Source organism: Cheilinus undulatus, linkage group 18, assembly GCF_018320785.1.
Source record: "Cheilinus undulatus linkage group 18, ASM1832078v1, whole genome shotgun sequence".
NCBI classification, from domain to species: domain Eukaryota; kingdom Metazoa; phylum Chordata; class Actinopteri; order Labriformes; family Labridae; genus Cheilinus; species Cheilinus undulatus.
The window spans coordinates 496,455-508,414 of record NC_054882.1 but is presented as its reverse complement, the minus strand read 5'-3'; the positions used below and the strand labels follow the sequence as shown (position 1 = coordinate 508,414).

General features: G+C 46.6%; 1 protein-coding gene across 1 annotated transcript in view; it reads right to left on the bottom strand.

The window, feature by feature from the left end:
* The window catches only part of LOC121526509 (mitogen-activated protein kinase-binding protein 1-like), a 30,533-nt gene that overhangs the window by 316 nt on the left and 18,257 nt on the right, over positions 1 to 11,960 (bottom strand). The window contains exons 8-16 of the mRNA XM_041813158.1: positions 5,582 to 5,742; positions 2,768 to 2,966; positions 2,465 to 2,608; positions 2,049 to 2,251; positions 1,869 to 1,960; positions 1,431 to 1,556; positions 1,120 to 1,190; positions 841 to 962; positions 24 to 99 (exon numbers count right to left, since the gene is read on the bottom strand). Of these exons, the coding sequence (XP_041669092.1) occupies positions 24 to 99; positions 841 to 962; positions 1,120 to 1,190; positions 1,431 to 1,556; positions 1,869 to 1,960; positions 2,049 to 2,251; positions 2,465 to 2,608; positions 2,768 to 2,966; positions 5,582 to 5,742 (1,194 nt within the window). The remainder of the gene's footprint in view (positions 1 to 23; positions 100 to 840; positions 963 to 1,119; positions 1,191 to 1,430; positions 1,557 to 1,868; positions 1,961 to 2,048; positions 2,252 to 2,464; positions 2,609 to 2,767; positions 2,967 to 5,581; positions 5,743 to 11,960) is intronic.

Here is an 11,960-nt window from a genome sequence, read left to right as displayed (position 1 = left end):
CAGCAGAGAGACAGATAACACACCTTGATCAGAGTCCCATCCTCTCCCTGAGAGCCTTTAAAGACCTTCCTCTGTTTACCGTTGCTGATGTTAAAAATCCTAGAACAGAACAGACATCACTGTTATCACCATGGTAACCATCAGCAGCATCATCACTGTTATCACCATGGTAACCATCAGCAGCATCATCACTGTTATCTCCATGGTAACCATCAGCAGCATCATCACTGTTATCACCATGGTAACCATCAGCAGCATCATCACTGTTATCACCATGGTAACCATCAGCAGCATCATCACTGTTATCTCCATGGTAACCATCAGCAGCATCATCACTGTTATCACCATGGTAACCATCAGCAGCATCATCACTGTTATCTCCATGTTAACCCTGCTCTCTCTCTATCTTCCTGCTGAGTCATTGTTAATCCTGCTCTCTCTCTATCTTCCTGCTGAGTCATTGTTAACCCTGCTCTCTCTCTATCTTCCTGCTGAGTCATTGTTAATCCTGCTCTCTCTTCCTGCTGAGTCATTGTTAATCCTGCTCTCTCTTCCTGCTGAGTCATTGTTAATCCTGCTCTCTCTTCCTGCTGCGTCATTGTTAATCCTGCTCTCTCTTCCTGCTGCGTCATTGTTAATCCTGCTCTCTCTTCCTGCTGAGTCATTGTTAATCCTGCTCTCTCTTCCTGCTGCGTCATTGTTAATCCTGCTCTCTCTTCCTGCTGCGTCATTGTTAATCCTGCTCTATCTTCCTGCTGAGTCATTGTTAATCCTGCTCTCTCTTCCTGCTGCGTCATTGTTAATCCGGACTAACCAGAGTTTCCTGATGGTGTTTCTCACCTGATGCTGCGGTCCTGACAGCCCACTGCTGCGTACTTCCTGGTTGCCTCCACATCCATGTCATAAAGAGTCGTCTTCCTCACCACGTGATGAGTCCGGACGAACTCCAGTCCCTCGTCCTCCTGACAGAGGAAGAGGAGGAAGAGAAGATGAGGAGGAGAAAGAAAGGCAAGGTTCTGAATAAACAATCTTTTCTTTGCTCTGTTTAAACTTTTATTTTGAAGGACACTGAGAGGAAGTCATACAGAGGATATGACATCACTCAGGTGTCTGTCTCACCTGCTGAGCAGTGCGGAAGTAGATGCTCTTATCGGCTCCACAGCTGATCATCCTCACTTTCCCCTGATTGGCTGTAAACAGGATGAAGACGATGATGTCAGTGGTTAACAAAGTTAACCGATCATAGACGGTGATGACATCATTGATGACATGCCCGTTGAATCATGGGTAAACCTCCTAGAGCCATAATGAGCCCTTGCATATCTACCCCTCTCCAAGATGGCCGCCGTGTAGCTGAATTCATTCGGTGACGGTCCTGGAAACATCTACATATGAATATGTACGGAAACAGCAGAGGTCACATTACCTACCAGCAAATCTGACAGCAGTGATCGAGGACGAGTGTTCGTCCAGAGTCTGGACCAGGCGATAGTCTGTACCCGCATCCAAGACGTGGATCAGACGGTCCCGGCCGGCCGTGGCTAATAACTGGAGACCTGAGACAGAGGCATTGCAGTTAAACAGGATTAAAGTGGATTAGACTAAGTTAATGTCATTTATCACTCAGACTTCACTGATTAAAAGATCGTTTGACTTGGTTTATAAAAGTGTGGTTTAGAATGATCACATTTACGTAAACGTTAAAACGGTCATTGTTGAATTTATTATTGTTCAGAATTCTGTCATGATCTGGAAACATGAGGGACATGATTTTAACAACAAACATCTGAAATTCAAATGAAATCATTAAAGAGAGTCTCGGGTGTGTTTCAGTATGATGATGTCATACCTGGTCGCAGGTGTCTCACCTGTGTCAGGTCTGGAGAACTCGAGGCAGAGGATCTCAGAGTCATGAGCCTGAACGTTTAAGATCTCCTCCATGTTCTCCAAGTCGTGGATCCTGAACAGACCAGGAAGTGGATGTCACTGAGCATGTGCACTTCATCTCTACAGCTGCACCTACATACAGTCAAGTTCCGCCCCCTCACCTGAGGACTCCCATGCGGTCTCCAGAGGCCAGGTGTAGTCCATCTGGGCTGACCCTCAGAGTCCTGATCCCTGCCCGACTCAGATCACCCTGCTGACCCTCTGATAGCCCAGCCTTCTCTGCACTGCCCCCAGTGATGGAGGCGGAGCTCTCTGTGTCCAGCAGGTAGCCGATGTCGTCCAGGTAGATCACCTTCTGCAGGTCCTAAAAAGGTCAGAGGTCAAATATGTTTCACTAAACCTCCAGACCCCTCTTGACAATGTGCATAGTGACTGCCCTCTACGGGCAGAAACCCAGCTACTGCAAGTGAGTTATTCTATTGCATGAGCCGGTACCATGTGACATCATCAGTCCCTTTAGGGTGACATCATCAAAGGGGCGGAAAATTAGCTCATCCATGGGACAGGTGCTCCTTACCTGACTCAGGATGTTCCTGTTCAGGACGCTGGCCCCGTCCAGGTTCCACAGGCGGATGGTGTTGTCTGAGGAGCAGGACAGGAACGACCCAGGGGGGAGACCTCCCTCACCACCCCTGCCTCCCCCTCCTCCCTCAGGGTACACCTGCAGGACAGACCGCAGCAGACTCACCTGTGATTTAGCCTTCATCACACCTCAACATTTAAAGTCTGTCAGTGAACAAGTTTAGCTCCTCCCCCTCTGTTCCTTCTTCCTCTAACCTGTAAATGAGGACCAATCAGAAACCTCGACCTGATGACTCACCTCCAGGCTCCAGACGCAGGACGAGTGATAGAGCGCAGAGTACAGTTTTCCTGCCTTGCGGGGGTCTCGCAGGTCTCTGACGTCCCAAACATAAACACTGTGATCATTATACACACATGACAGCCAATGACTACTGGGGTCAAAGGTCAAGGCCACGGTGTCGGGGTAACGAGCCTCAGACCTGCAGGAGAACAGCTGACTGGAGAAGAGAGGAACAGAGAGGAGAGGGTTTAGAGAATGATCCCCCTCTGGTCTGGGTTCTCATCAGCATCCTGGTTCACTTATAGTACTCTTCTGGACTCTACTGGACTCTCCTGTACTCGCCTGGATTCTACTCGACCCTCCCGGACTCTACTGGACTCTACTGGACTCTACTGTACTCTACTGGATTCTACTGGATTCTACTGGACTCTACTGGATTCTCCTACACTCCTGGACTCTACTTAACTCTCCCGGACTCTACTAGACTTGACTGGACTCTCCTGGATTCTACTGGACTCTCCTACACTCCTGGACTCTACTGGGTTCTACTGGATTCTACTGGATTCTCCTGGACCCTCCTGGATTCTCCTGGTTTCTACTGGATTCTCCTGGACCCTCCTGGATTCTCCTGGACTCTACTGAATTCTACTGGACTCTCTCGGACTCTCCTGGACTCTACTGGATTCTACTGGACTCTCTCGGACTCTCCTGGCCTCTCCTGGATTCTACTGGACTCTACTGGATTCTTCTGGACTCTCCTGGATTCTCCTGGACTGTCCTGGATTCTACTGGACTCTCTCGGACTCTCCTGGCCTCTCCTGGATTCTCCTGGACTCTACTGGATTCTCCTGGATTCTCCTGGACTCTCCTGGCCTCTCCTGGATTCTACTGGACTCTACTGGATTCTCCTGGACTCTCCTGGATTCTCTCGGTCTCTACTGGATTCTACTGGATTCTCCTGGATTCTCCTGGACTCTACTGGATTCTACTGGACTCTCTCGGACTCTCCTGGCCTCTCCTGGATTCTACTGGACTCTACTGGATTCTACTGGATTCTCCCGGACTCTCCTGGATTCTCCTGGACTCTACTGGATTCTACTGGATTCTCCTGGATTCTCCTGGATTCTCCTGGACTCTACCGGATTCTACTGGACTCTCTCGGACTCTCCTGGCCTCTCCTGGATTCTACTGGACTCTACTCAACTCTCCTAGATTCTCCTTGACTCTCCTGGATTCTATTCGACTCTACTTGACTCTCCTGGATTCTACTGGATTCTACTGGACTCTTTCGGACTCTCCTGGATTTTACTTAACTCTCCTGCATTCTACTGGACTCTACTGGGATCTCCTGGACTCTACTGGGATCTCCTGGACTCTCCTGGACTCTACTGGATTCTCCTGGACTCTCTCAGACTCTCCTGGCCTCTCCTGGATTCTACTGGACTCTCCTACACTCCTGGACTCTCCTGGATTCTACTGGACTCTCCTGGACTCTCCTGGATTCTACTGGACTCTCCTGGATTCTACTGGACTCTACTTGTCTCTCCTGGATTCTCCTGGACTCTCCTGGATTCTCCTGGATTTTACTTAACTCTCCTGCATTCTACTGGACTCTACTGGGATCTCCTGGACTCTCCTGGACTCTACTGGACTCTACTGGACTCTACTGGACTCGACTGGACTATCCTGGACTCTACTGGATTCTACTAGACTCTACTGGATTCTACTAGACTCTACTGGATTCTACTAGACTTTACTGGATTCTACTTGACTTTACTTGACTCTCCTGGACTCTCCTGGATTCTACTGGATTCTCCTGGACTCTCCTGGATTCTCCTGGACTCTACTGGACTCTCCTACACTCCTGGACTCTACTCGACTCTCATGGACTCTACTGGACTCGACTGGACTATCCTGGACTCTAATGGATTCTACTAGACTCTACTGGATTCTACTAGACTCTACTGGATTCTACTAGACTCTCCTGGATTCTACTTGACTTTACTTGACTCTCCTGGACTCTCCTGGATTCTACTGGATTCTCCTGGACTCTCCTGGATTCTCCTGGACTCTACTGGATTCTACTGGATTCTCCTGGACCCTCCTGGATTCTCCTGGATTCTACTGGATTCTCCTGGACTCTCCTGGATTCTACTGGATTCTCCTGGACCCTCCTGGATTCTACTGGATTCTCCTACACTCCTGGACTCTACTTAACTCTCCCGGACTCTACTGGACTTGACTGGACTCTCCTGGATTCTACTGGACTCTCCTACACTCCTGGACTCTATTGGATTCTACTGGACTCTCTCGGACTCTCCTGGCCTCTCCTGGATTCTACTGGACTCTACTGGATTCTCCTGGACTCTCCTGGATTCTACTGGATTCTCCTACACTCCTGGACTCTACTTAACTCTCCCGGACTCTACTGGACTTGACTGGACTCTCCTGGATTCTACTGGACTCTCCTACACTCCTGCACTCTATTGGATTCTACTGGACTCTCCTGGACTTTACTTGAAACCCCTGGACTCTCCTGAACTCTCCTGGACTGTCCTGGACTCGACTTGACTCTACTTTACTCTACTGGACTCGCCTGGACTCATCCGGACTCTACTGGACTCTCCTGGACTCTAATGGACTCTCCTGGACTCTCCTGGACTCTCCTGGATTCTCCTGGACTCTACTGGATTCTCCTGGACTCTCCTGGATTCTCCTCGACTCTACTGGATTCTACTGGATTCTCCTGGCCTCTCCTGGATTCTACTGGACTGTGGATGATCCAGGAGGTCTAAGGGGATCTGGTTTAAAGGATGTTAATTAGTGGGTTACCTGGCATCCACCATTTTGGCGATGTCCACTCCCAGACTGTGTGGGCGGGGCAAAGTGCACAGGAAGTGAAGGTTAACAGGACTAAACGCCCTAACGACCCCGTCTGAGCAACCACAGAAAATCAGCTCCTCTGTGACGGACAGGCAGGTGGCCTGAGACACCTGGGCGGGCGAGAGAGAGAGAGAGAGACAGGTGTGGGTTAAAGCCTGGGCGTTTACGTCAGACGGCGTTCGTTGATGGTTGTTGATGTCTGAGTGAATCACGGTGGAATGTCTCTCAGCCAATCAGGTGGATTTACATCATGATGTGGTGGGAGGTGACTGGGCAGGGCTGTGAATCGGCCAATGAGAAGAAGTGGGCGTGGTTGAGTCGGTCAGTTCAGCCCGAGGAGATACCGAGTTAACCAGAGCTTTACTGGTTAGCATTAGCAGCTACACCTGAAGCCAGGTGAACAATTAGAGACTGTATCGTCATCTCTCGCATCAGCCAATCAGGAGTGACCATGAGTCAAAACAGAGCACGCCAAGCTAACTGGCCAAATTAGCACTTGTTAGCTTCCTCGCATGCTAGTGGTGTAGAATAACTGCTATTTCCTGTTTATTTCCTGTTTCTGAGCAGGCTGAACTGGCGACCAGGTGAGACGGCAACTTACAGGGGCGGAGTCAACTCTCTACACAGGAAGCACAAAGGAAGCAGAGGAACTTCACATTAAAAACGTTTACAAAATAAAATCACAGTAAAAGTTTAGACAGGAAGAGCTGAGACTTAAGGTGGAGCTGAGACTTAAGGTGGAGCTAAGATTTATGGTGGATTTGAGACTTAAGGTGGAGCTGAGATTTAAGGTGGAGCTAAGATTTAAGGTGGAGCTGAGATTTAAGGTGGAGATGAGACTTAAGGTGGAGCTGAGAATTAAGGTGGAGCTAAGATTTAAGGTGGAGCTAAGATTTAAGGTGGAGATGAGACTTAAGGTGGAGCTGAGACTTAAGGTGGAGCTGAGATTTAAGGTGGAGCTGAGATTCAAGGTGAAACTTACACTTTAGATGGAGCTAAGATTTAAGGTGGAGATGAGACTTAAGGTGGAGCTGAGAATTAAGGTGGAGCTAAGATTTAAGGTGGAGCTAAGATTTATGGTGGATTTGAGACTTAAGGTGGAGCTGAGATTTAAGGTGGAGCTAAGATTTAAGGTGGAGCTGAGATTTAAGGTGGAGATGAGACTTAAGGTGGAGCTGAGAATTAAGGTGGAGCTAAGATTTAAGGTGGAGCTAAGATTTAAGGTGGAGATGAGACTTAAGGTGGAGCTGAGACTTAAGGTGGAGCTGAGATTTAAGGTGGAGCTGAGATTCAAGGTGAAACTTACACTTTAGATGGAGCTAAGATTTAAGGTGGAGATGAGACTTAAGGTGGAGCTGAGATTTAAGGTGGAGATGAGACTTAAGGTGGAGCTGAGATTTAAGGTGGAGCTGAGATTTAAGGTGGAGCTGAGATTTAGGGTGGAGCTGAGATTTCAGGTGGAGCTAAGATTTAAGGTGGATATGAGACTTAAGGTGGAGCTGAGATTTAAGGTTGAGCTGAGATTTAAGGTGGAGATGAGACTTAAGGTGGAGATGAGACTTAAGGTGGAGCTGAGATTTAAGGTGGAGCTGAGATTTAAGGTGGAGATGAGATTTAGGGTGGAGCTGAGATTTAAGGTGGAGCTAAGATTTAAGGTGGAGCTGAGATTTAAGGTGGAGCTGAGACTTAAGGTTGAGCTGAGATTTAAGGTGGAGCTGAGACTTAAGGTGGAGATGAGACTTAAGGTGGAGCTGAGACTTAAGGTGGAGCTGAGATTTAAGGTGGAGATGAGACTTAAGGTGGAGATGAGATTTAAGGTGGAGCTAAGATTTAAGGTGGAGATGAGACTTAAGGTGGAGCTGAGACTTAAGGTGGAGCTGAGATTTAAGGTGGAGCTGAGATTCAAGGTGAAACTTACACTTTAGATGGAGCTAAGATTTAAGGTGGAGATGAGACTTAAGGTGGAGCTGAGATTTAAGGTGGAGCTGAGATTTAAGGTGGAGCTAGGATCTAAGGTGGAGCTGAGATTTAAGGTGGAGCTGAGATTTAAGGTGGAGCTGAGATTTAGGGTGGAGCTGAGACTTAAGGTGGAGCTGAGATTTAAGGTGGAGCTGAGATTTAAGGTGGATATGAGACTTAAGGTGGAGCTGAGACTTAAGGTGGAGCTAAGATTTATGGTGGATTTGAGACTTAAGGTGGAGCTGAGATTTAAGGTGGAGCTAAGATTTAAGGTGGAGCTGAGATTTAAGGTGGAGATGAGACTTAAGGTGGAGCTGAGAATTAAGGTGGAGCTAAGATTTAAGGTGGAGCTAAGATTTAAGGTGGAGATGAGACTTAAGGTGGAGCTGAGACTTAAGGTGGAGCTGAGATTTAAGGTGGAGCTGAGATTCAAGGTGAAACTTACACTTTAGATGGAGCTAAGATTTAAGGTGGAGATGAGACTTAAGGTGGAGCTGAGATTTAAGGTGGAGATGAGACTTAAGGTGGAGCTGAGATTTAAGGTGGAGCTGAGATTTAAGGTGGAGCTGAGATTTAGGGTGGAGCTGAGATTTCAGGTGGAGCTAAGATTTAAGGTGGATATGAGACTTAAGGTGGAGCTGAGATTTAAGGTTGAGCTGAGATTTAAGGTGGAGATAAGACTTAAGGTGGAGATGAGACTTAAGGTGGAGCTGAGATTTAAGGTGGAGCTGAGATTTAAGGTGGAGATGAGATTTAGGGTGGAGCTGAGATTTAAGGTGGAGCTAAGATTTAAGGTGGAGCTGAGATTTAAGGTGGAGCTGAGACTTAAGGTTGAGCTGAGATTTAAGGTGGAGCTGAGACTTAAGGTGGAGATGAGACTTAAGGTGGAGCTGAGACTTAAGGTGGAGCTGAGATTTAAGGTGGAGATGAGACTTAAGGTCGAGATGAGATTTAAGGTGGAGCTAAGATTTAAGGTGGAGATGAGACTTAAGGTGGAGCTGAGACTTAAGGTGGAGCTGAGATTTAAGGTGGAGCTGAGATTCAAGGTGAAACTTACACTTTAGATGGAGCTAAGATTTAAGGTGGAGATGAGACTTAAGGTGGAGCTGAGATTTAAGGTGGAGCTGAGATTTAAGGTGGAGCTAGGATCTAAGGTGGAGCTGAGATTTAAGGTGGAGCTGAGATTTAAGGTGGAGCTGAGATTTAGGGTGGAGCTGAGACTTAAGGTGGAGCTGAGATTTAAGGTGGAGCTGAGATTTAAGGTGGATATGAGACTTAAGGTGGAGCTGAGACTTAAGGTGGAGCTAAGATTTATGGTGGATTTGAGACTTAAGGTGGAGCTGAGATTTAAGGTGGAGCTAAGATTTAAGGTGGAGCTGAGATTTAAGGTGGAGATGAGACTTAAGGTGGAGCTGAGAATTAAGGTGGAGCTAAGATTTAAGGTGGAGCTGAGATTTAAGGTGGAGATGAGACTTAAGGTGGAGCTGAGACTTAAGGTGGAGCTGAGATTTAAGGTGGAGCTGAGATTCAAGGTGAAACTTACGCTTTAGATGGAGCTAAGATTTAAGGTGGAGATGAGACTTAAGGTGGAGCTGAGATTTAAGGTGGAGCTGAGATTTAAGGTGGAGCTAGGATCTAAGGTGGAGCTGAGATTTAAGGTGGAGCTGAGATTTAGGGTGGAGCTGAGACTTAAGGTGGAGCTAAGATTTAAGGTGGAGCTGAGACTTAAGGTGGAGCTAAGATTTAAGGTGGAGCTAAGATTTAAGGTGGAGCTGAGATTTAAGGTGGATATGAGACTTAAGGTGGAGCTGAGATTTAAGGTGGAGCTGAGATTTAAGGTGGAGATGAGATTTAGGGTGGAGCTGAGAATTAAGGTGGAGCTAAGATTTAAGGTGGAGCTAAGATTTAAGGTGGATATGAGACTTAAGGTGGAGCTGAGATTTAAGGTGGAGCTGAGATTTAAGGTGGAGATGAGATTTAGGGTGGAGCTGAGATTTAAGGTGGAGCTAAGATTTAAGGTGGAGCTGAGATTTAAGGTGGAGCTGAGACTTAAGGTTGAGCTGAGATTTAAGGTGGAGCTGAGACTTAAGGTGGAGATGAGACTTAAGGTGGAGCTGAGACTTAAGGTGGAGCTGAGATTTAAGGTGGAGATGAGACTTAAGGTGGAGATGAGATTTAAGGTGGAGCTAAGATTTAAGGTGGAGATGAGACTTAAGGTGGAGCTGAGATTTAAGGTGGAGCTGAGATTTAAGGTGGAGATGAGACTTAAGGTGGAGCTGAGATTTAAGGTGGAGCTGAGATTTAAGGTGGAGATGAGATTTAGGGTGGAGCTGAGAATTAAGGTGGAGCTAAGATTTAAGGTGGATATGAGACTTAAGGTGGAGCTGAGATTTAAGGTGGATATGAGACTTAAGGTGGAGCTGAGATTTAAGGTGGATATGAGACTTAAGGTGGAGCTGAGATTTAAGGTTGAGCTGAGATTTAAGGTGGAGATGAGACTTAAGGTGGAGATGAGACTTAAGGTGGAGATGAGACTTAAGGTGGAGATGAGATTTAAGGTGGAGCTGAGATTTAAGGTGGAGCTGAGATTTAAGGTGGAGATGAGATTTAAGGTGGAGATGAGACTTAAGGTGGAGCTGAGATTTAAGGTGGAGCTGAGATTTAAGGTGGAGATGAGACTTAAGGTGGAGATGAGACTTAAGGTGGAGCTAAGATTTAAGGTGGAGATGAGATTCAAGGTGAAACTTACACTTTAGATGGAGCTAAGATTTAAGGTGGAGATGAGACTTAAGGTGGAGCTGAGATTTAAGGTGGAGCTAGGATCTAAGGTGGAGCTGAGATTTAAGGTGGAGCTGAGATTTAAGGTGGAGCTGAGATTTAGGGTGGAGCTGAGACTTAAGGTGGAGCTGAGATTTAAGGTGGAGCTGAGATTTAAGGTGGAGATGAGACTTAAGGTGGAGCTAAGATTTAAGGTGGAGCTAAGATTTAAGGTGGACATGAGACTTAAGGTGGAGCTAAGATTTAAGGTGGAGCTAAGATTTAAGGTGGAGCTGAGATTTAAGGTGGAGCTGAGATTCAAGGTGAAACTTACACTTTAGATGGAGCTAAGATTTAAGGTGGAGCTGAGATTTAAGGTGGAGATGAGATTTAAGGTGGAGATGAGACTTAAGGTGGAGCTGAGATTTAAGGTGGAGCTGAGATTTAAGGTGGAGATGAGACTTAAGGTGGAGCTGAGATTTAAGGTGGAGCTAAGATTTAAGGTGGATATGAGACTTAAGGTGGAGCTGAGATTTAAGGTGGAGCTGAGATTTAAGGTGGAGATGAGATTTAGGGTGGAGCTGAGAATTAAGGTGGAGCTAAGATTTAAGGTGGATATGAGACTTAAGGTGGAGCTGAGATTTAAGGTGGAGCTGAGATTTAAGGTGGAGCTAAGATTTAAGGTGGAGATGAGACTTAAGGTGGAGCTGAGATTTAAGGTGGAGATGAGATTTAGGGTGGAGCTGAGAATTAAGGTGGAGCTAAGATTTAAGGTGGATATGAGACTTAAGGTGGAGCTGAGATTTCAGGTGGAGCTAAGATTTAAGGTGGATATGAGACTTAAGGTGGAGCTGAGATTTAAGGTGGAGCTGAGATTTAAGGTGGAGATGAGACTTAAGGTGGAGCTGAGATTTAAGGTGGAGCTGAGATTTAGGGTGGAGCTGAGATTTAAGGTGGAGCTAAGATTTAAGGTGGATATGAGACTTAAGGTGGAGCTGAGATTTAAGGTGGAGCTGAGATTTAAGGTGGAGATGAGACTTAAGGTGGAGCTGAGATTTAAGGTGGAGATGAGACTTAAGGTGGAGCTGAGATTTAAGGTGGAGCTGAGATTTAAGGTGGAGCTGAGATTTAGGGTGGAGCTGAGATTTCAGGTGGAGCTAACACTTTAGATGGAGCTAAGATTTAAGGTGGAGCTGAGATTTAAGGTTGAGCTGAGATTTAAGGTGGAGATGAGACTTAAGGTGGAGATGAGACTTAAGGTGGAGCTGAGATTTAAGGTGGAGCTGAGATTTAAGGTGGAGATGAGATTTAGGGTGGAGCTGAGATTTAAGGTGGAGCTAAGATTTAAGGTGGAGCTGAGATTTAAGGTGGAGCTGAGACTTAAGGTTGAGCTGAGATTTAAGGTGGAGCTGAGACTTAAGGTGGAGATGAGACTTAAGGTGGAGCTGAGACTTAAGGTGGAGCTGAGATTTAAGGTGGAGATGAGACTTAAGGTGGAGATGAGATTTAAGGTGGAGCTAAGATTTAAGGTGGAGATGAGACTTAAGGTGGAGCTGAGACTTAAGGTGGAGCTGAGATTTAAGGTGGAGCTGAGATTCAAGGTGAAACTTAC